We start from the raw sequence: 24,542 nt of genomic DNA on the forward strand, positions 1-24,542 counted from the left end.
ATACCATTCCCATAAAGGGTGTTGATTAAAGGACTTGGTCATTGTAATGGAGATCATAATACTGAAACCTCTTCAGCTTCTCCAGGAGATTTACAAATGTTTGGCCATAGAATTCCTCTGGCCTGTATTCTTCCCTACCTTTTCTCCCTCTCCTGCTCCCAAGCCCAGGAAATAACCATGAAAATAGTGAGATGTGTGGCTGTAGGAGAAAACTAAAAGTATAACTGTGCCTCTCTGCATACCAACGATGTGTTTCAGAGAGCAGCAGCCTGCTTATCAATGCATTGTTGATTTATGATTGCAAGTACATGTTTGGCAAGCCGAATCCACCATCTGCAATTTAAATGACTACCTACAAAATGGAATCTTTTCTTCTTAATATCTAATTAGACACAAGGACTGGCATCGTAGTTGAGAAAGCAGTTATGTCTAAAACAGTTCTAATCTCATTGCAAAAGAAGGTATTACTGGTAGAGCTATCAGATAAACATTTAGTCCAGGAATGCAACCTTGTTGGTCTACACATTTTAAGGCAGCAGCATGTTTGTGCTCAGCGGTGGATTCTGCACTTCATGTTGGGAAAGTAGAACCAAAACGAGAAGACCTACTTAGGGTTCAGGCCCAGAGACAGAATCAGGCCTTAGATGACGGTCTTTCATATAACTCTTCCCATGTCCTCATTTTGTACTTGCATCACCCCTGGTACTGTAATCTTGAATACTTTTGATGCTAAAGCTGCCAATTTTGTAGAATTGCTTTTGTAGAATTTTTGAGGTTCCCGAATAGAAACTGATGTGTAAACACTCCGTTCACATGCTTTCCAAATGTTTTTATTTTACCTTTGACTCAAAGGGGTCAGAGCTGAGTAAAAAGGTGGTTTGATATTGGAGCACACTCTCCTTGCCTCACGCCTTGACCCAGGCTGGGTGGCAGAAGCAGAGATGGGCACTATTTGCGTGAACTGTGTGTTCAAGTTTGCGTGCTCTGGAATTGATAGTGTGTCATTCTGGGTTTTCTTCTTCTCCTTTCTGACACTGCGTGGTACCAATCAAAAGTTCACACTGGGGTCATAATTGCTGACTTTTGGCAGGGCTTGGCAAGAAGGTCTCTGCAGGGTTAGGCCGCCCAGATGTGAGCTGTGTTTGGGCTGAGTTCAGTCTGTTTCCATTCTCTCCTCTCCCTCCTCCCTTCTCCTTAGTCATGCCAGCTGCTACTGGGGATGTTTTTCCCTTTGTTTAAGGTAATAACAGAGTCAATACTGAAGCCAAGTTCCAGGAAAGCATTGAAAATAAATTTGCAATAAGGTTGTTTTCATATTATTTAATATTAGAAAAAGCCTTTGGATATTTTGGGAAGTTTTTGTCTCCCAAGAAACTGTCCCTTGGGGGCATCTTCCCCTCATGAGCACCTTTAGCTTGGTGTTAAGAAACAAACTTAGTCAACATTATTGAGATGTGGTAGGTTAGGATTTTAAACAGAATGCTACAAACATCCCCTTAAAAACCCATTTCTTTAAACAGTGTGCTCTTACCATGAGTAGCTGATTAATCCAGGAGGGGCTACTCAAGCTCTTTTGAGGCTACACACTATTTACTTAAAAGTCCTCTGATATATTAGTGACCTCGTGTAGTGGGAAGGGTGTTCTTGAAAGAGTCTGGAATCCCAATTCTGCCATTTTCTAGGTAGGCGACATAGGAAATTGCTGTGGTTTTGTCATCCATTCAATCACAGAGTTTGTTATACAGACTTCATGAACTCTGTGAAACACCTGACAGTGCCTGACCTATAGAAGGTACTTCATAAACATCACCATTTCTTCCCCTTCACTATCTGTTGTCTCTTCTTGACATCAGCTTTGATTAGTGAGAATTGTTCATTGCCACAGTGTGTAATTTCTTAATATAATTGCCCACTCTTCAGAATAATTGTGGCTGACAGTATTTATTTTCTGCCTTCCTGCCAACTCAGATACATCTGCCATTCCCTTGCCATAAAACAAAAGGCCTCATGGCCTTCAGCTGTGAAGACCACGTCTTGCTGAGACAAACAACTGCTTTTATCATAGGGAAAAAGGCAAGTAAACCAGCCAACAATGAACAATCCATGTAAGCTTGCTCTTAACACACTCATTAGAAAGCATTTAAAAATTGATGTTGGAAACCATCAGAGAACTCAATGCCCAAATGTTCTGGGGAGCAACATGTTCATAAAAATTCTCATACTAACAAATGTGTTCATCTACCCTTTGATACGTATCCCAGTAAGTGATTAACTGTAACATGCCTGTATCTACAGAAAGTAGTTCAACTTTAAGATGTGGAATTTTAATGTTGAAAATTGGCATGAAGACTAGGTCATCACTATGCCAAGAATCCATTTGAAACAACAACGGTTGACAACCTTAAAATCAATGCTCCAATATGTTTTTCTATCAAATACAGTGTTTGATAGACTCAGCTTATAGAACATGGGGACTTTCGATTTAGATTCACATAGACGAATTGAAAAGAACACACTGCATATTTTACAATATAAACCAATTACATCAAATGACATGCTTTATACATAATATATGCAGAAGAAATGTTTTGCATGGTGTAGAATAGCCAAACTATGATTGTTCTGTGAACATAAAAATTTGAAATCCCTCTTCTTTTTTGCCCGTGGTCCACAATGATGCAGTAAGTTTATGGCACAGAAGCAGGTCGTTTGGGTACCTTTCGAGGGATTAGAATATAGCATATATATGAGCTTTCTATATTAAGGTAAGTCTTTTTAACTAGTCTGGGAAAACTGACTAAAAAACAATAACTATTATAAAAAAATAAATTTTAAAATATTTCTAAATTTAAATATTCCTGTTATGACGTGATTTAATCCCACTCTTGAATTAGACATATGCTGAGTGTTGAATTCTGTCACATTTGAAATGTATAGTTTCAGCTGGCTTTAAGCCAGGACTACAGTAGGAAAGAATAAGAATTCATTTCTGTGTACGTGAGTGGGTGGTTGGTGGAATTTTCTTCATCTTTCTGAATGGGAAAAATGTATACAGTCATTTTGTCTGAGAGCCTTTGAGTGAATTTGTTTTTGTCTGAAATGAAAGGAGAAACAGTTCGTTTTGCCATTGTCATGATGGTGCAGTGACTCAGTAAAATGTAGCTGATTCTCCTGACCCCACAAGCCTCGAGTTAGAAAGGGTCGCCAAAGTGATACCTCTCAGCCTTTTCTCAGCCCAGTCCAGGCACCACAGTCAGCAGCTAGACTTTCATCTGGCTCAGGAGATTTGGGGCCCTTTAAAAAATCAGCCAGTTCACTTTTCCCTCAGGACTTTGTGACTCCTGTTTCACTGGTTTATTGCTAATTCTGATTAGTAAACAATTCAAATTCCCAATTTCAGGAAGGCTACTTTGCCTTTAAAGAAAAATTAACTGATTTGGTTTTGGCTTGTATGTTCAGATGCAAGGATTCTTCCTCATTAAAATAAATAGATTTTGAATATACCCTATACCAAGATGGATTGCTGAGCACCCACTTTCTTTCATTACACTCAGCCGATATATCAAAACATTCATATGAGTGGAGGCTCCAATAGAGAAAGCAGGACCCCAAGCTCTTGTCCTAGCTCCCGAAAAATATGTCTTTCCCAGGACCTCAGGTTTTAGAAGAATGACTTTGAAAAGTCTCTGTTTTGTGTTAACGTATACATTTAGTGATTGCTACTTGCTTGTACGTATTTGAAAGTGGTCCCAGAATTAACTGTGGATCAGTGGTCCTAGAATTGGAGAGCTAGGGAAGGATATTTGCATAATCCTAAGCATTCCTCTCTCATTCGAGTCAACTGTCAAGGAGATGATTTGTTACTTCACAGCAATTCAAGATACGTTTTTTTTTTTGTTTTTTTTTTTTTTCGTTTCTAAGAGAATCCTTAAAAAAACTCCAGAGGTCATTTCCCAGAGAGCCAAGCAGGCTTGCTGCTATTTCATTGGCTACTTTAGCAGAGGAGAGGGACATTAAAAAACCATTCTCCAATGACATGCCATATGCTCTGACCTCTAAGGTAGAGTAGGTTTCTTCTACAGGATTGGAGTTGTGATCTCTCTTCCTATCTACTGTTGTCAAATCCAGAGAAGTGGAAATGGATCTGAGCTCTTGCAAACTTGACCCTATCTCTAGAGCTGTGGGACATCAAGTCCACAGATGCCTAGATTCTTAAGACATACTTTATAGCTTCAGATACATTTCACATATATACTAAGCAAATACCTCTTATTTGCACAATGACTACATATCCTCCCTGCCCCCAATAATCAGCATACATGGTCCGATAATTACAGGGACTGTAAAATAGAAGATTTGAATATAGAATTGTCTCCAAAATTCCAGGCTATATGGTCAGAGTTGTTACATGCTAGGAAATGTACTGAATCTTTCTATATAAGCTATCACCTCAAATCCTTATAACAAGTATACAAAATAGATCTGATTATCCTCTCATAACTCATGAGAGAACTGAATCTCATACTGAGAGGGTACGATATGTTCAAGCAAGTGGTAGTAAGTCATCACATCCAGGTTGAGTTGCTTGTTGCCTCCACAGTGTCATGATGCTTCTCGCATAGTTTAGAGCTATGCAACAGCATAAATTCTGGGTGTAAGTAATGATGTTCCAGGGCAAGAAGTGGCCAAAGAAGTGATTATGTGGATAAAACACTGAGACACACTATGCTCTTGTTGGTCACGAGTGTAACATTTCCAGATGGGGAAAAATACTTTTAGCAACTGTATGGTTCATGGTAGAACTGCAGATCATGTCATGGCTCCGTTTGTTCTGTGACAGAGTAAAAATCTTTTTTTAAATAAAAAAATTTTCTATCCCCTTAGGATGTTTTGTGCTATGGCTTATTCCTCTGTGGAAAAAAATCTTAGATCAACAACATTTAGTTTCTGAAGCTGATCTGAAAATTTGCTGCCTTTTGCCTGTATTTGAGCTATGCGGGACAGAAGTTTGGAGGTATTTTACAGATGATGTTTTTGCATAAACTCTGCTTTTGATCAATTCTCTCCAGGCTTTACCCTAAAGAGACCCTAATGTGGGCAGACAGGAATGGCAATAGAGAACCCAGGAAGGAAAAAGGAAATAAACATATCAGTTGAGGGTGTGTTTGACAGACTTCGAAGCAGAATACAGACAGCACTGCCTAAGAAGCTTCTGATTAAATAAAGTACGATTGTTGGGGAAATAATCAAGAAAAGGCCTGAGAGCCAAAGAATGGCAAAAGCCCTCTTGACTTGGGAATCCGAGATGCAGGAACAATGATGATGGGATCAGAATTGTTTGGGGATGTAGATACATCCCTTTTCACCCTTCTTTTCCTTCCTCTCTAGCCTTGACACGTAAATACAGCCAGCATACTACTGCTTTTGAAATATTGACTTCAGAGAACATAATAGACCTGTAAATGAGCATTTGATTGTGTGCAGGATTTTACTGAATTATGGACCATATTTGGAATTTTAAATGCTTTAAATGTAAATTCCCACAAAGTTTTTCAGAACTCCATGAGTGAGTGAGTTCTTGCCATCATAGTAGAATGGCTACTTTGTGGTGACTTACTGACAGGCACATTCCAGTTAAGAGCCACATTTGTACCAGGGCAGAAGACCAGCTGCTATCCTCCCTTCTCAACAAAGGACTCTTGTGTTTAAACAAAAACCATGTACTGTACACCCAGCAGCAAAAGGGAGTCTGAACAGTGATGTCAAAGTATACCATGATGTCACCACGACTCACAAAGAATTACAGTTAATGCCATGTGAAGTGAGGCCAAATTCAACACTTTCCCTCTTGGGTACTTCACAGTCTGAGAGACAGAAGCAAGGCCAGAGGTCAGGCCTTTGTATAATTTTGTTTCGCATTCTCCAGACACCCTAATTTTGGAAGCAAGGGAGGGAGAAGACAGCCTGTTAAAGAAAAGTCCCTCAACCATCTGCTGAGAATGAATTCTAGTGTCTGCATGCACACATGTCTATACTGGATTAATTCTTAGGATTTTTGCTGAGGACTACTAGATAAACAAATTTAACTAAAAACAATATGCAAAAAATCCAGATGTGTTTAGCAATAAATTTATACTAGAATTTGGCCCAGACCCTGAAATAAATAAGAAAGGAGTAAAATAAATCAGACTGGGAACACCTGAGAGTTTTAATAAATGTTGGAAACAAGACTTACACATTTTCTTTTTCCCTTTCAGGGTATTTATCCAGCCATTACATGGATTAGATCCTTGATCTCAATAAAGGCAATACAAGGAAAATTCTTTAAAATATTTGCAATCTAATAAATCGACTGGGCTTTCTGTCCACTGTCTTATACCCCTAGCATTGATATCTCCCTTTTCTTCCATTTACTTTATAATGTAAAAATATAAGTACTGCAAAACCAGTGGAGATCACCCAGAACCCCTAGAACTGCACAGTAAGCTAAGCAAATAAGAAGCACAGAAAAATATCTCTAGCTTGAAAAATAAAGAGGACCGGAATAGGACTCTTAGAAATCAGTACCTGGCACAATGTCATTCCTATGAAACCAGGTCCTTTTCCAGAATTTACCCACAGAGGCTGTTGAAGTTTCTACCGCTTGGTGGAGGTGGAAGCTGGTAGGTTGGAGGTGGCAGGAGTGTGACTCTACTCCAGCCAGACCACCAGCCAAAGGGCCAGAGCTCACATAGGGTAATGGGAAGAGTCATGCTAGGGAGTTGCCCAAGCTGAGGTCCATTAGGAAGAGCCGAAAATCAGGCACTCAGGAGATCAAGTCCAAGGTGCATCTCCAGGTCCAGAATTGGTGTCAGAGCAAGGGCATGAAGCCCAGAGCACTGTGCCTGGTGGAAAAGAGGTCAGAGGGAGTCTCACTTGGAAATAATGCGCATTTATTCCCAACAGCGATTCTGCAGTAGTGGACAAAGGACCAGAGATATAGCAGGTAAAGTGACAAGTGCAAATTAAACTCTCAGATTACAGTGCTAGAATATGACGTATCCTTAGAGTTCTTTTTTGACAGAGAGAGCTCTCTTGATCTTTGGAACCAGTGGCAGAGTTTAAGTGATGGTGGCTGTTATGTTCTAGGTTGGGACAAGGAGGAAAATTCTTTGAAATCACAATATATCCCTGTCACCTGTGGCATTGCCTATAGACTGAAACCACTTATTCATTCAACAAATATTTATTAGTTGCTTGCAGTATGCCAGGCACTGTTCTGGGTGGACAGTGAACAAGGCATACAAATACCCCTGACCTTGTGGTATTAAATTCTAGTAGGAGATAGAAAATAAAAAATAAACTTTATAAATAGGGAAATTATGTTATATTAGAAAATAAGTGCTACAAAATATAAAGAAAAGATGGGACAGGGTAAGAGGCCTTGAGACTGAGGAGGGACACAGCTTTAAACAGTTTGGCCAAAGTAGGCCTCATTGAGAAGGTGGAAGTTTTCCCAAGCAAAGACTTAAAAGAGGCAAGACAGCTGCTATGGAGGTATCTGAAGAAGAGTGTTCCAGTCAAAGGCAACAGCCAGGGCTGTCTTCAGATGAGAAAGTGCTTGCGGTGCTTCAAGAACGTCTAGCAAGGAGAATGAGCCATTGGGAGGTGAGGTCAGAGAGGTACCTCGGTTAGATGATGTAGGGACCTTGTGGGCCATCACAAGGCTGGTGAATCTGCAAGGAAACCTGCTAGTCTTGGCAGTGACTGATAAACCCCAGAGGAGAGAATGCCAAGCATGGGGAGGATTCTTTTGGAAAATCTTTACCTGAAGGAAAGGGAGTTAATGCTCTCACATAAATGTTTTCCCACATAGTGGTGTATCAGAGCATAAGAGAGCTACACCACATCATTTAGGCTAATAACTTGTGCATACTCACCAGAATTTCTATTTAGCATGTGTGTGTGGCTATAGAACAAAAGCAACTATTTTGAATCACTCCCTCAAAAGAAAGAAAACTTCTTCCCATTGCAGGAATACTTTCAAAGCTCCTGACTGCAAAGGTCCTGCTTTTTTCCTGGTGGTCAGTCTCGTTGTAGGCAGGTGTTGCTTTGGGCAACCAGGTGTGGCTGACAGCTGTGCATCCCCCTCCTTCTTTATCTCTTCACCACAGTTCTCAGCCCCCAGAGGAAGGTGACAGAGCATAGACTAGAGGGATCCCTCTGCCCTGACACAGTGCTATTCAGCTCCGGTGATACCAGGCCTAATAACGTGATTTGGGAAAAGTTGTTTAACCTTTCGAAGTTTCAATTTTATTTTTGTAAAACAGACATAATTTTAGGTAACTTTTAAGGATATTATAAGAATTAAGTGAGAAGATATATAATATACCTAAAAATAGCAAATTTTAGGCAAACATTAGTTTACTTTTTCTTCTCTAAGTGGCTTTCCCTTCTGTCTTTCCCTTCCTCCGTGCCCCTTTGACCTTTAATCTTAGTGACCTTACTCCCTTTCTATTCTCACCTGTTTTGAGGAAATGATCTGATTAAACCCATCCATCCTAGATTGAGACCATGCCTACCACTCATATGTATTCCCCACAGCACCATAACAGCCAGCACGATACTTTATGTTCAGTTGATTTGGTTTACTTTAAGTACAATCAACAACTTCATGTGTTACTCCTCCCAAGAGTATTTGAACAACAAACAAAGGACTACACCAGTGATTCCCAACTTTTTAACACAAAGGAGCCCTTTATTTTTTTTTTTCCTGTGGGCCTTGTGTTTTGGAAGTTTCCATCTACTCAAAACACTGCACGTATTAAGCAATAATTTGTTTTCCCACTTTATGACTAAAAGGCCTGAGTTTGCAATTAAAAAATAATTTCAGTAAAGATCAGGATTCAGCTTATTTGTACAATGAGATGGTCGGTGTTTCAGTGACCTTATCTGGTTTTTTTATAGGTAAATGTATTTCCATTAAGCTTTTGGAAATAGTAGACATAGCTCAGGGACCACTGTTAGCACCTTTGTGAATTACTGGGAATCCTATTTTCTCATATTGGAAACCTTAGTTGTAAACCACAAGGAAAAAAAAAAAGTGTGTAAAGGAGGAAATTTGGGAACCCATAACAAACCATGAGAGAAATATATGTGTATGTGTGTGTGTGTGTGTGTGTGTGTGTGTGTGCGTGTGCACACATATGTGGGGTGTCGGGAGACGTGGACCACAGGTATAGATGGGGCGTAACACCTTCCTGTTCGCTTCCCGTATGTGCTTCCATGCCACAGATTGCAAATGAGACCATCTATTCATCCCTGTGTGTAAGTCTAGCTCTGGTGGTGATGACCTTGTTAAGAATATTCAAACTCATTGTTACATTACCACTCACCATTGCCATATAAATATTGTGGAGTATGTCTTTTCATGGTTAATAGGCATCCTACTATAATTTATAATTAGAAATCCCAAGGTGGACTTTCGGTTTTGTTATTGATACTTACCCCACTACATGACCTGGGGGAAGTTATCTTCTCTGAACCTTGGTGTTGCAATCTGCACTTAAAGTCATGTAGATCTTAAAAGAAATAGTATCTGTGGAGAATTGTCCAAAAGGTAAGCAAACAGTTCATTTCCCTGACTATGGAATGGTAAATTGTTTTAGTTTTCTCATATGAAAACTCTAGTCTATTGGATTTGGTTTCTAGAGCCCAATATCTTAAAAGATCTGAGGCCACATAAAACCTCAGTGGCAAAGAGGCTGCAGTTGATTAGCAATGTCTGCCTTGGTCCTGGCAGGAAGAGTAGCTGCGCGTGTGCCATATTTTTGCCAGCCCAGCCCTAAGTGGGTGCTCCAAAGTCTGCCCTTGGATTAAGTCAGATCATCACAATGCTCTACACCTGGGTGACTTGTTCTGGCTTCTTAAAATTTGCTTTTACCAAATGTTCCCTGACCATTGTCCTTCATCAAAGGTTATTGAGAGTCACTTTGCAACTTCTCATATTTATTTGCTCAGATGTTATTGGGACATTTTTATATGTATTGTCTTTCAGAAGAGTCTCAGAAAATGTGCAACTGGTATTTCAGTACTTTAATTATGGTTCTCCTAAAACAATTTTTCATTCATTCATTCATTAGACAAATATTTATTGTGTGTCTACTACAAGAAACACACATTATCCTAAACATTTTCTAAAAGATCCAGCATATTCTGTGACTCTTAGAACTATTCATGTTTTCCTCCTTTCTAGGAAGCTCAAATTCAGTTATGTGATCTCCCCCGCAACCCAATCTAGCAAATGTGTAGGACCTCATAGTGGCATTAATTGTAGTTCTCTCATTTCTGGCTTTATCTTTCTTACCTTTGTTTTTCTCTTTGCTCCATTTACCCATTTGTTTCTTTTTTTAAGCTTTATTGTTGTATCATATGTATATGCTATAAGTCTTTTTATTAAAAGGTTAAGCATAAGCAAATTAATTAATATCTGAATATTTTGCGGAAAAGGTTGGAAATCTACTACCTCTCTTATTTATTAATATAATTAGTAAATGAGGTATAATGTATGTAAGAGCACACTGTTACCCAAAAATTTCTATCTGAATAATTACTAATAAGAGCGGCCGTGATCAGATTTGCAGAGTTTAGTTTTCCATATTTGTCTTTCCCAGTGCTGAAAATAGAGGGATTTAAAAGTTTCTTACCTCATGGTGTTGGATCAAGAAAAGCTTGACATCACTGGCTCAGTATTTGATGCTAGAAGTTGAAGTCCTTACGGGAAACCATTTGAAACCGAGCCAGTGTGAACCCATCCTAAGAATGTCATTCTGGGGCATGGTATCTGCTTGTGGATCGTGTTTATTTGCATTCTCCCAATTATTAGTGTGGTCATCTTTCTTTCTCCTATAGCTCCTAGTAAAGATATTTTATTATACATATTTCAGTGTCTAGGGAATTTCAGTCTTGTGTTCTGCCTGTTCACTTGCTATCATCTCTATAAAGTGAAGAAAGAAACCCCTATCAGCACATACTGCAGGCCTGATGCCTAAAATCTGCACAACATGCTAAGACTCTGAGCCAATTTGGATTGGATGCTATGGTCCTAGACTTTTGGTTGGGGGAGGTGTAGATCTCTTCTTCCCTTTAGTAAATCCTGAAATGGAATGAAGAAAAATTAGCAGCATTAAGAGTGTGTTTGACTCAAAAATAAGACAAAGGACTACATGTCTTGTGCATGTATTTGTGTATAAGAGTAGATATAAAAAAATGTACATTTAAAATATAAAAGCAGAACTGATGATCCTCTAATGGTGTCCAAACAAGAAAAACATTATTAATCTTGGTAAGTCTCAGGGTGCTATTTTGCCTTTCTCTAAATTGTTCTTGGAGCTTCTCACTTTTTATATCACCTGAGATAAAGATTTTGTAAAATAAGCAATACCGTGCAATCACTTTGGATGGGGGTGAGGTTAGACCACTGCCTCCAGCTAGCACCTAGTAGCTGAATACTAATAAGCTGCTTTAGGCCAAAATATTCAGTTATTTTTCCATCCTTTACAAAAAACGAATTCCATGCAGTTGCCAAATGTTATGAGTGGTCATTATCTCACTTTAATGTTTTTTCCAGAATGGGGTGGGTCTGGGAACTCAGTGACCTGAACATTGCCTTCCATGACACTTCACTAATAGTGAACGTAGGTACACTTGGGAAATAGTCTCTAAAAATACTAGCCTTTTACAATATTTCTTGTTCATGCATCTAGAAGTTTAGGTTTGGCCTCTAGGTGTCATTTATGGTATGTCTGCTTCTCTATGCTCACAGTTACAAACAAACACACTTACATACACATACACACATGCACACTTTTTGTAGACTTGTATGTCATCAATGATGGCAGTCTAAGGTTGCGTATCTGTAACCTGCATTGGAACTATTAGTAAACCATTATGTTTGGTGTTATGTGCTTCATTGATCCACCAGCATTCTTTGTGCATCTCAAATGTCAAATACTGTGTTGAGCAACAGAAATACAAAGATTAGTAAAACACGAGTTCTCGGATAATCCCTGATATAATGTGGAGACAGACATGTTAATAGATTAAACTCAATGTAAGTTATATAACAATTTGAATGGGATTTATATAAAAGAAACACCAAAGTAATAGTGGTGAAAGCACATAAAGGATTTATTTTCTCACAAAAAAGAAGTCAAGATGTAATCAGTGCAAATGTAGTTCAGGAACCAGGATCTTTTTCTCTTTCTGCTCTGCCATCCTGAGTGCAACTAGGCCTCTATTCTCAAGATTGTCTCATTTTCAAGATGGCTTCTGGAGTGACAGGAAGGTGGAGGGCAGAGGGGGCCTTCCCAGCTATGTTAGCTTCTTTTAAGTAGCCTTTCCAGAAGTCCCACATGACACTTCTGCTTTTATTTCACTAATTACAACTTGTCCGTGTGGCCAATGAGAAATGTATTCTTTTAACTGGATATAATTCTGACTTAAATAAACTTGGAATCTATTTCTGAGAAAAACAAGAGAAGGAGGATATTGGATGGCAACCAACAATCTCTGCCAATGGAGGTATGAACAAAAGGCTGAGGAAGCATAGAGCAATAAAGCAGTTAACTCTGTAATCTGGACAGGCTTTTATTGATGAGGACACATTTATTTGGGATTTGAAGGATGAATAGGAGTTTGCCAAATAAAGAATTAGGAAAGAGTGTTCAAGGCAGGAATGATAGCATGTGCAAAGTGAGCCCATTTCTGTATTTCTATTTATTTTTCTCTCTCTTACTAATAGTAGGTCTTAAAGTAACAGTTTAATTTTTAATTAATCTAACAGTTATTTAAGCTTAACAGATTAAGATATATCAAGAATGATTATCCTGATACAACTGCAAAAAATTTTCCACTTGGACCAAAATAAGAACGTTTTATCTGATGATAAAGTATTCCACATTATAAAAATAATTGAGTTAGAATATTTTGGCATCTTAAAGAGGAATTGATACAAATAAAAAGGAAAAAAACAATTGTGTCAGAGAGATGTTTGTCTTTTAAACTCTGAAGTTAAACAAAGCCCAGTTAGAACTGACTTGGTTCATATCCTGGGATCCATAAACCCATACTGAGAGTGCTAAGTTGGGGGTCTGGCCAAGTTAGCCTTAAAGTATGTCACCTCCTATTTAGCTATTCCTAATATGACTATTATTTTGGATCTGTGAAGCTAAATTGTTCTTTTCTTAAAATGGTTTTGGAACCATAAGAAATCTTTAGGATTAGAGAGAGATTTTCATGATTATCTCCTTTGGCTCCATTAGAAATATTAGATTCCATTAAAAATTTTCCACAGAAACTTAAATCTTTTCAGAAACCTGAAATTCCTATAGTTTAAGGAGTAAATGCAGTCACATTTGAGATGCCTGACAGTGTACCTTTCCGTGCCTGCTGCCATGTTGTCCTTCCACATAGCTGAGGACCCTGTCAGGATAAGGCCATCTCTTTTCAACCCCAAACAACAGTAGTGTCAATAATTCTTTGGATGCTGCCTAAATTAAGACCTCTGTGCTTTCTCAAAGGATTCAACCTTGCTAAAGTAATCAGATGATTTAGTGTTCTGATTTTTTTTTATTTTTGCCAACTTTGATTTTTATTTATTGTCTAATTAGCTAGTATCTAGGCATTTCTAAAGGACGTGGTAAACCTCACAGCAACAAATCCCTACACTTGTTAACTCTGACCCCTCATTCATCCCTCAGCTCAAAAGACCCTTCCTCGGGACAGTCTTCTCTTTCCTTTCTAAACAAATCAAATTCTCCATATTTCATGCTCTCAGAAGACCACGTGTCTGTGTTTTATAGCTATTATCATGATTATAATTTTACAGTTTATAGCTATTATCATGATTATAATTTTACAGATACTGTGTGTGATGATTTGAGTAATATCTGCCTCTACCACTAGCCTGTAAGTCTCAGAAGGAGGGGCCTATGCATGCTTAAATTCACCGTCGAATTTCGCTCCTAGCACTGTGCCTGGCCCATAGCAGGTCCTCAGTGAATGTTGCTTAAACAATTAAATGGATTTTTTTTGTAAATAAGGTACTTCTATAATTCCATTTCTTACTGTACTCAGAATATAAGAGGGAATACCATATTGATCAGCTCTTGTGTGGGTCCATCTACTGATAGGAATTTTGCAAATAATTTTACTGCAGTTACATATCACACACAAATGAAGTCTTGAACCAGCACACGGTTGTCTCTGCCTGGATGGAACCCGGTTGCATTCTGAAGTGTCCTCGCTGCAGCCTCTGCACAGGTGGAGTGAACTGCTGCTTGACCACAGGGGACACACAGGGATGGAACTTACCTGCCTTTGCTCCCCATTGGGGAACTCAGCACCGTGTTTTCCTGACATCTTTGCATTTCAAAAAATGTACAATTATTGAAGGGCTTGCTGCTTTGTCATCTATTTTAAAAAGCTGTTCATTTGCTTTTAATGAAAAAATACACATTGCCATATTTTAAAAATAAAGTACATTTATAACATAATGCTAAATGTCTGCTTTAAACCTTTGCCTAAACATGTGTTTGCAATTATTAATGAAAGAAATAGAAAAAATCAAGCCCCAAGTCTCAAAGAAAGGTCACATTAGCAACCAGATTTTTGACAGGCAGGACGAATTGTGGGGATGTTGTGGAGATAAGCCCCTTCAAAATGTCACTACCATTCTCATTTTGTCAAAGACAGTAATTGAAATAGTTCGGGAGTGGAATAAGTCTTTTGGTGTCAGCTCTAACGAGAACTATAAGATGTACAGCCGGGTATATTTTAGATTTGAATTTTTTAAATTCAGACATTGGAAAGGAAAAAGTAAAGATATAAATAAGATTGCCCACATACTTTATAAAAACTTGTGATTTTTGTTAAGTCTGATTTGGATGAGGCATTAACGTTTTGCTGGAAGTGTTTAGAACTTGGCTGCTTATTAGCTAAGTGACCTTGGGCAAGATTCATGGCCTCAACTATAAAACGGGGGTATCTTTCATGATTGTTTTCAGAATGAATGAGATATTTATAATATATTGTGCCTGGTCCAGAACAGGGCAAGGCACATAGCAGGGCCTCTGTGTTGGTAATCTCTGCTGCCCTCAAGCCAACCCTCCTCCTCCTACACACACGCATACACTAAGGTTGTTTCTGTCTGCTGATTCCTTTTCTCTTTTCTTAGCTGGAGTGCAAGCTAGAAAAGAAAGTGTTTTCATTATCATTCAGCAAATATTTGTTGAGGGCTTATAATTTACCAAGCACTATGCAAGTTGCTTGGAATATATCAATGAACCCAACATGCAAATTCCCCGCCCTCATGCAGCTTACATTCTAAGGGACATATGGAACACGGGGAGTATTCATAAAATGTTTCCTGCTACTGTTACCTTAAGGTTGTATTTTTTGTCATTTGGGTGAATCATAATTATTGACAGTGGAAATTATTATTGAATTAAAGTTCTATAACATCAGTAATTTAGGATCTTCTCTCCCTCACCTTCTTCTCATCCTTCCCTATTCCTTTTCCACCATTCTCTCTCATTCTCTCTTTAACCCTTCTTTCTGTTTATGTATTTGAACTATAAAAACATTTTTTGGTGGGGCACGGTGGCTCACACCTGTAATCCTAGCACTCTGGGAGGCAGAGGCATGAGGATCACTTGAGCTCAGGAATTCGAGACCAGCCTGAGCAAGAGCGAGCCCCGTTTCTACTAAAGATAGAAAAATTAGCCAGGCGTGGTGGCGTACGCCTGTAGTCCCAGCTACTCAGGAGACTGAGGCAGGAAGATCGCTTGAGCCCAGGAGTTTGAGATTGCTGTGAGCTAGGTTGATGCCACAGCACTCTACTCAGGGCAACAGAGTGAGACTCTGCCTCAAAAAAAAAAAAACCACCACATTTTTACCTATGCTACATTTTTTTCTTTCTTAGCTTGGTTCAAATTCCATTTGAATTCAGTCCTCTTCATGGGAAGTATGTTTTATGCCCCTCAGGGATGAAGGGAGGGTTACTTGGTGGTGATTGGCCTCACAGTGCATCTCTCCATCCATAGGTGCCAGTTGAATTACACATCTTTCTTTCTTGTTAGATTGTTGGCTGCGATCACCAGCTGGGAAGCACCGTCAAGGAAGATAACTGTGGGGTCTGCAACGGAGATGGGTCCACCTGCCGGCTGGTCCGAGGGCAGTATAAATCCCAGCTCTCCGCAACCAAATGTAAGATACTACAGAGATGGGGCAACCTGTGGATTTGTTGACTTGTTATCCTCCCTTGCCTTAGCCCTGGCTCCCCTGAGCAGCCAGGAAACAACACCTCCACCAAAATGAAGACAAACCTAGAAACGTAGAGAGCTTCATGTCCCTGCTTGTGGGTTAGCTTAGATGGGACGAGTCAGATCACCAGCTGCAATCCCAAAGGGGAAGCCTTTCCTTCTGAGGCACAGCAGGAGTGAACAAGTCTAGAGGCACTCCCCATGCAAACATGAGCTTTGCTGCCCACCGTGAGGACAGACTGCATCCCAGCTCCTGCCTGATGTGTTGTGGTATGCCTTGTGGAATATAGCAGGGAGAGTGGAATGGTCAGCACAAATTCACTCCTATCGCAGTGAAATCACATGGTTTTCATTTACAAAGTGGTCTTTGGTCCGTGCGGACCGACACAGGTTCCTTCAGAATTAATACAGGGCAGTAAATATGTGAAGGTTTTTATTGACCTTTGTGTCCTGATCTCTCTATACCAGCAAAAAAAAAAAAAAAAAAAGTGTGTTATTATACATATACTTTTGGGAACATCACATGATCATCTCATTTAAACCTCATGAGCAAGGTGCTGTTAATCCCCACGTTATGGATGAGATAACTGAGGCTTAGCCAGGTTGTGTGACTTGCTCAGAGTCACACAGCTCTAAAGTAATAGAGCCAAGATTTGAGCTCAGAGTCTGATTCCAGAGCCTAAGCACGTACTCGTTCCTCCGGACTGTCTCCCAGCCCTGCTGGCAGTCTCTGTGATGGGACATTTAGCAAGCAGACAGATGCATCAAGGCAAGGTGCCTCGGATGTCTGTCCAGTCGGGTCCCGCTAGGGTAGATAGTATAAGTTCTCGTGATATCTAAGCCAACACTGCAGTCATTAATCTGTTTCATTGTGCAATACACTGTCCTCTATGACAATCACTGTCCTCGGCACTGCAGCGGATACATGTGAAAGTAAGATAGCCCTTGTACTCGAGGACATGCATTTTTAGAATTATTTTGGCCTTGCTTAGCATATTGTCTCCAGATTTTGCTGTTACCCAGAATCCTTCAACAGACCCTTGATTGAGTATTTCTTTTTACATGTCTTCTTGGCTTGGGAAATGAGAATGAATATCTTTACTGAGTGTGGGTTTTGTTCTCTTTACTTGTTGACTAGCTGGAGGAAAACAATTGATGTATGGGGAGGGGGGCTATGACTTTAAATGGTCAAGAAGAAAGGCAGATGTGGTCACTCTGGTGTGCACTGGAGAGCTACTCAGAGAAGTCATGAAAAGGCAGCTTGCCAAAGGACAAGGCTCGAGGGAAGGAGAGGGGGCAGGAAGAAAGACTAGAGACTTTTAAACACATGAAAAATTGGAGGTGCCAGTTTAGAGAACTCTCCACATTCTAATTCCCCTGGAGGCAGTGAAAAATGTGATTCTGCAAAAAGTAAAAAATAAAAAAGTTAAAAGACTCTGGCAGATAGAATGAAGGATGAGGTAACTTAGACACTGACATAGTACATTCAGGCCAGATTTTTCACTGGTCATGTGTGTTGGTAGCTTCTTTTATAAGATGAAAAATTAAAGAACTTAGAAGATGGAAACCAGAAATGGATAGAGGCATAATTCTTTTGTAAATCTCTGAAATCATGGTTGAATATCTGAAACTTACATTTAAAAGATCACTCTTAACAGAACTCTTCAAGAAATGCTGAAAAAGTTAAAATCTTTCTAATTATTTCTGTCCCATAATTGAATCACTGCTCATTATCTAGGAGTTACTAGTAGGCATGAAAGAGGATGCCATGCATTTGTGCGGTAACTGCTGGGTAGTGACTTCTGAGAGCATGTTTGGAGTGGTGGAGACCTCTCTTTATTCTCAAGCCCCCATCTTCTTGTTCTCATAGAGGAGCCAGAGCGTTCTGCTCAGACATTCCCCTTACCTTTCTATTGGCGTATGACTAGTGACTTCTGGGTCCCAATCATAGGAACAAAGGTAGAGAAGCTCTGAAGGAACAAACTGAAGTGAATAGAGAGCCATATGTCATCTCCAGGCCTGCAAATAAATACCTCAATGGAAAGTGCTCTATTCAAGACCGACAGTGGGTAAATTGTGTATTATAATACACAACCTGATGATTATACATAATGACAATATGCAATTGATTCATTTACCTTAGTGCTGATGATGCCTCCTGACAAGATGATTTATATCAATAAAGCCCAGCATATGCATACACCTCACCACAATCTATAGCAGATGCTGAACAAACTGCCTCACTTATGTTTTCTCCACCCTAGAAGAATCTTCCATCCTATATTTACAGACTGTGAGGAGACCAACTGGCAGGGAAGATTAGGCTGCTCTGCAAGGCCTGGTGCACTGGCCAGGTGAGCAGTTCTCCACCCCTGGAGGAGTTCTGCCAAATCTCTCCCCCATGTTCTGCCAAAATGCACCGTAAGCTAGCCACATGCTCTTTTCGAACTCCTAGCACTCAGATTCCCCACATTGAACTCATTTTCTTTCTGAACTTATATCCAAGTTTTTTTCTCTATGTTATCAAGCCTCAAGGGAACACAGAAAAGACAGGGGGGTGGAGAAAGACCATGGTAGAATGTGCCAGAAGGAAAAAGAAAACTCAGAAAAATTTATCAAATGGCTGCCATTTGCTGGTAAATTTTTAAAAACCCATTTTTTTAATTAAAAGGCCTTATAATTGCCTAACAAATACAGATGATGGAAATAGAGCAAGATCAAGGCACTCTTTTTCTGTTTTTAAAGGAAAAGACTGTCTACTGAGAGCATTCAGTCTTTCTGTTTTTTCTGGTCACTTCTTGACTTCTGTAACCCAACAAAGAGTCAGATATAGCTAACATTACCTTGTTTCTTGAAATTTAGACTTATTTTCTTGCAAGCTTTATTGACTTGTACTATATTATGTATTTTCCAAGTATACTGAGAATATTCTTAGACCTAAAGCCAGCCTATTGGTTATCCATTTGGTATCTCCAGCTATGCAGATCTCTCATATGTTTCTGCATGTTTTGAAATCACCTGGGTATCCTCAAGCTCTCTCCCTGCCTCCATGAGGAGCAAGGGCCAGATAAACTAATTTATGTCAAGATAAGATGAAGTTCCTAATACTTAAGGATGTGCTTCTGAGACTGTAGCTTGTGCTGATATGTAATGGATATGGGAAAACATATTCCCGAACTATCATTCTGGCTCAAAGATTTTGAAGTATAGTATGTTTATAATAAAACACAGGCCTCTATATTATAAAGTGCAAAATACATATGGGTTTTTTAAGGAAAGCACGAAACATTAAAGAAATTCTTACCAAGCCCCTGGCTGCTTCAGGCTATGCTCACAAGCCATTCAAGGCTATATATATGCATTCATTCAACAACAAATAGTTATTGGGCACCTGCTATGTCCTGAGGAACTTTTCTAAGTGCTGGAAACACAGCAAAGAGCAAAACAGACAAAATCCATTTTTTTCTCATGGGGCTCACTTACTAGTGTGAGGGACAGACAGACAAACAAATAACTAAATAAAATGTATATATGTCATATGGTGATGGAAGCCATGGAAAAAATAAAGCAGGGAAGAAGAACAGGAAATGGGTGTGGCAGCCAAGGATGTTGGAAGGGAGTTGCAATTTTCATTAGATTAGTAAGGAGAAGACTCACTGAGAGCATGGCATTTGAGCAAGAATCTGAGGGAGGAAAGAAAGGGCACCATGCAAAAGTTAGGGGTAAGAGAATTCTAGAAAGAAAGAAAAGCAAGTGCAAAGGTCCTGAGATATTTGCATTTGTGACACATTTCAGGAAGATGAAAGAAGCCAGTGTGACCAAAGCAAAGTGAGTTTTAGAAAGACTAGAGGGAAGGAGGAAGGCAGGAATGTTGAGAGGCAGGGTAAAGAGTGGAACGGATGTTGTAGCGTTTTGTAAGCACTTTGGATCTTAGTCTGAATGAGATGAGAAGTCATTAGAGGATTTTGAGTAGAGGAATAACTTGATCTGATTTACTTTTTAAAAGGATCACTCTGTCCACTGTACTAAGAACAGACAGCAGAGGGGACACTATTACACAGTAAGCCAGGACAGGGATGATGATGGCTTGGACTGCACCAGTAGCTGTGGACGTGATGAGAAGTGGTCCGATTATGGATATACTACACCTGCATTTCTTTGAGTCTAAGACATCATTGATCGAAAGATGCGCCATTATCTAATGTGTCACTAAGAAAGAAAAAAAAGCTGCCATTGAAACTAAGAAACCATGACACAATGCTTTCCGATCACTTAGGGTTTTACTTCATGGTTCTTAAAATATCTATTTTATATTTAGACATATTTTATCATATATTGCTCTTGTGCATACAAATAAAGGAAAATAAAGCTGAAATCAATTGATAAATAAAACCAAAATGCAACTTTTTCTCAAACTTCAACTCTTTTTAAATCATTTTTACTCAGTTCGTTTCTGCACATCCTCAGGAGCCCTAGTAATACAGCATTTTAAAAAGAACCCATGAAAGAAATAAAATTCATTGGTACTTGGCCCTTTTTTAGAACAGTTTTATTGAGGTATAATTGGCATACCATAAATTGCACATTTAAAGTGTACAGTTCGATAAGTTTTTACATAGGCATATACCTGTGCGACCATTGCCATGATCAAGACTATAAACATATTCATCATCCCTAATGTTTCTTGTGCCCTTGTAACTCTTCCCTCCTACCCGCTCCTGCCCCTGGCCCCTGGCAACCACTGTCCCTGTAGATTAGATTGAGCTTTCTGGATTTTTATACAAATGAAATTATAAAATATGTACTTCTCCTGTCTAGCTTCTTTCATTCAGCATCATTATTTTGAGATTCATTAATAGTGCAGCATATATCAATAGCTCATTTTATTTTATTGCTGAATAGCAATTTCATGGTATGGACATGCCATAGTTAGTTTATCCATTCACCTGTTGGTGGACATTTGGGTTCTTTGCATTTTGTGCTTGTTACAAATATAGCTTCTATGAACATTCATGTACATGTCTTTGTATAGACATATGCCTTCATTACTCATGGGTAAATTCCTAGGAGTAGAATGGCTGGATTCTATATAGTATACCCCTATATAGTAGGTGTATATTTAATGTTTTTAAAAAGCGTGTTTTCCAGAGGGGCTTACTGTTTTGCATTTCCACCAGCAACACATGAGACTTTCACTTGCTCTTCATTTTTGCCATCACTTGATATTCTTAATTTTAGCCTTCCTTATCAGTGTGTAGTAGTATCTCATCATTGTTTTAATTTGCATCTGCCTAATGGCTAATCATGTTGAACATCTTTTCAAGTTGTATTAGTTTGCAATTGCTACTATAACAAATTATCACAAACTTAGTGATTTAAAACAATACAAATCTATTATTTTATGTTTCTAGAGGGTCAGAAGACCAAAATAGGTTTCACTGGGCTAAAATCAAAGTGATAGCAGGGTGCATTACTTCTGGAAGCTCTAGTGGAGAATCCATTTTTCTTTTTTGATTTTCCAGCTTCTGGAGGTGATACGCAATCCTAGACTTCTTCAAGCCAGCAACATAGCGTCTTCAGATCGGTCTCTGACTCTAACCTCCTCTCCTGCCTCCCTCTTTTATTTTAGAGAACGTTTGTGATTACATTGAGCCCACTCAGATAAACCAGGATAATCACTTTAAAGGTCAGTTAATTAGCAATCTTAATTCCATCAGCAACCTTAATTCCCCCTTGCCTTGTAGTATTACGTGGACATCTTTGGCAGGGAGGAAGGGTGTATTATTCTACCTACCACATGTGCTTTATTCTTCTTTGATACAGTGTCAGTTCAAGTCTTTTGCTCATTTTAAAAATGGGCTGCTTGGCTTTCTACTAGAATTCTTTATATGTTCTAGGTACAAGTCCTTTGTTGGATATGTGATTCAAAAATATTTTCTCTGTAGTCTTTTTTTTTCAAATTGCTTAACATTATGTTTCATAAAGCAAAAGCTTTACATGTAGATGAAGACCATGTTATCAGTTTTTCAGTATAAGAACTTCTTGCCTAAGCTCAGGTCACAAAGATCTCCTATGCTTTCTTCTAGAAATGTTATGGTTTAACATTTTACCTTTAGATCAATGATCTACTTTCAGTTATTTTTATAAAAGGTATAAATTTTATAGGTAGGTTGATGAATTTTTTTTTATTTTTTTTTATAATTTTTCCCCCACTTGGCTTGTCTGAAAAGACGTTTGTTTGTTTGTTTGTCTTTTCTTTTTTTGGTATATAGATGCCCAATTCTTCCAGCACCAATTATTGAAAATATAATCTTTTCTCCCTTGAATTGTCTTTAAATCTTTGTCAAATCCATTGGCCATTTCTGTGTGGGTCTATTTCTGGACTCTATTCTGACATATGTGTCTGTCATTTCACCAATTTTCCATTGCCTTGATTATTATAGTTTTAAAATAAGTCTTAAAATGAAGTAGTGTGATTTCTCCAACTTTATTCTTCTTTTCAACCACTCATTTTGGCTATTCTATTCTGGTTCTTTGCCTTTTCATATAAATTTTACTGTCTACTTGTTCATAGCTATAAAAAATCTTGTTGGGATTTTGATTAGAATTCTGTCAATTCTACAGATTGATTTAGGGATATGGAAATTACCATCTTTACTATGTTAGGCCGCTCAACTTATGAGGACTTCATGTCTCTCCATTTAATTCGGTCTTCTTTGGTTTCTCTCATCAGCCTTTATTAGTTTCAGCATCTAGATTTTTTATATTTTAGTTAGATTTATGTCTATTGTATTTTTGTAGCTATTAAAAATGGCATTGTATTCATTTTTTTTTATTAGAGATGAGGTCTCACTATGTTGTCCAGGCTAGTGTGCAGTAGCTATTCACAGGCACAATCATAGCACACTGCAGCCTTGAACTCCTGGGCTCAAGTGGTCCTCTTGCCTCAGCTTCCTGACTAGCTGGAACTGCAGGCACTCACCACCACACCTAGCTTGGAATTGTATTTTTCATTTCCATTTTCAGTTTTATATTGCTAGTTTGTAGAAACATGATTGATTTTTGTGTGTTGGCCATGTATTATGCAAACTTACTAAACTCAATAGTTCTAAGAGTTTTAGGTAGATAACTGGGATTTTAGAAATAATCATTTTGTTTACAAATAAGGGCAGCTTTGCTTCTTTCTTTTCAATTTGTAAGTTATTTATTTCTTTTTATGGCTTTATTGTACCAGCTAGGGCATTTGATGCAATCGTGAATAGGAGTGATGAGAATGGACGTTCTTATCTTATTCCCAGTCTTAAGAGGAATGCATTCAGTTTCTCACCATTGAGCGCGATATTAGATATAGGTTTTTTATAAGTGCCCTTTATCAGATTGAGGAAGTTTCCTTCTTTTCCTAGTGTGCTGAGAGTTATTATCATTAATAGATACTGAATTTTATCAAATTCTCTTTCTGTCTCAATTGATATGATCATGTGGTTTTTCTTCTTTAGACTTTTATTATGATAGATTACATTAATTGGTTTTTAAATAAAAAAAACCAACCTTGCATTCCTGGGGTAAACTCTACTGGGTCATGGTGTATTATTTTTTATATAGAGTGCTCATTTAATTTGACAATATTTTGTTAAGGGTTTTTACATCTATGTTCATGAGAGATACTGATGTTCATGAGAAATACTGGTCTGTAGCATTTTTTTTGTTGTTGTTATGTCTTTGTCTGGTTTTGGTATTAACATAAAATGGCCTCATACAATGAGTTGGGAAGTGATCCCTCATCTTTTTTCTGGAAGACATTGTATAGAATTGATGTTATTTCTTCTTTAAATACTTGGTGGCATTCAACAGTGAAACTTTTTGGGCCTGGAGATTAATTTTTCAGTATATAACTTTTTGAACATATGGAATACTGTTATAGTAACTATTTTAATGTCCACTATGTATTTTGATTGATTGCTTTTTCACTTCAATATGGGCTGTATTTTTTGGTTTCTATGCATGTCTAGTAATTTTTGACTGGATGCCAGACATTGCAAATTTTACTTTGTCGGGTACTAGATACTTTTGTATTCCTATAAATAATCTTGAGTTTTGTTCTGGGAGCAGTTAAGTTACTTTAAATCAGTTAGATCCTTTTGTGTCTTAAAATTTGGTAGATAGGACCAAAGCCATGTTTGGTCTAGAGCTAATTGTGCCCTTCTGCTGAGGCAAGACATTTCTGAACACTCTACTCAATGT

General features: G+C 38.5%; 1 protein-coding gene across 2 annotated transcripts in view; it reads left to right on the forward strand.

The window, feature by feature from the left end:
* Nucleotides 1-24,542, forward strand: part of LOC105826996 (ADAMTS-like protein 1) — a 198,865-nt gene that overhangs the window by 124,918 nt on the left and 49,405 nt on the right. For both annotated transcript variants that reach the window (XM_012665018.1, XM_012665019.1), the window contains exon 5: nucleotides 16,119-16,245. In XM_012665018.1, the coding sequence (XP_012520472.1) occupies nucleotides 16,119-16,245 (127 nt within the window). The remainder of the gene's footprint in view (nucleotides 1-16,118; nucleotides 16,246-24,542) is intronic.

The sequence above is a fragment of the Propithecus coquereli genome, unplaced genomic scaffold (assembly GCF_000956105.1).
Source record: "Propithecus coquereli isolate 6110/MARCELLA unplaced genomic scaffold, Pcoq_1.0 Scaffold95, whole genome shotgun sequence".
Classification (NCBI taxonomy): Eukaryota; Metazoa; Chordata; class Mammalia; order Primates; family Indriidae; genus Propithecus; species Propithecus coquereli.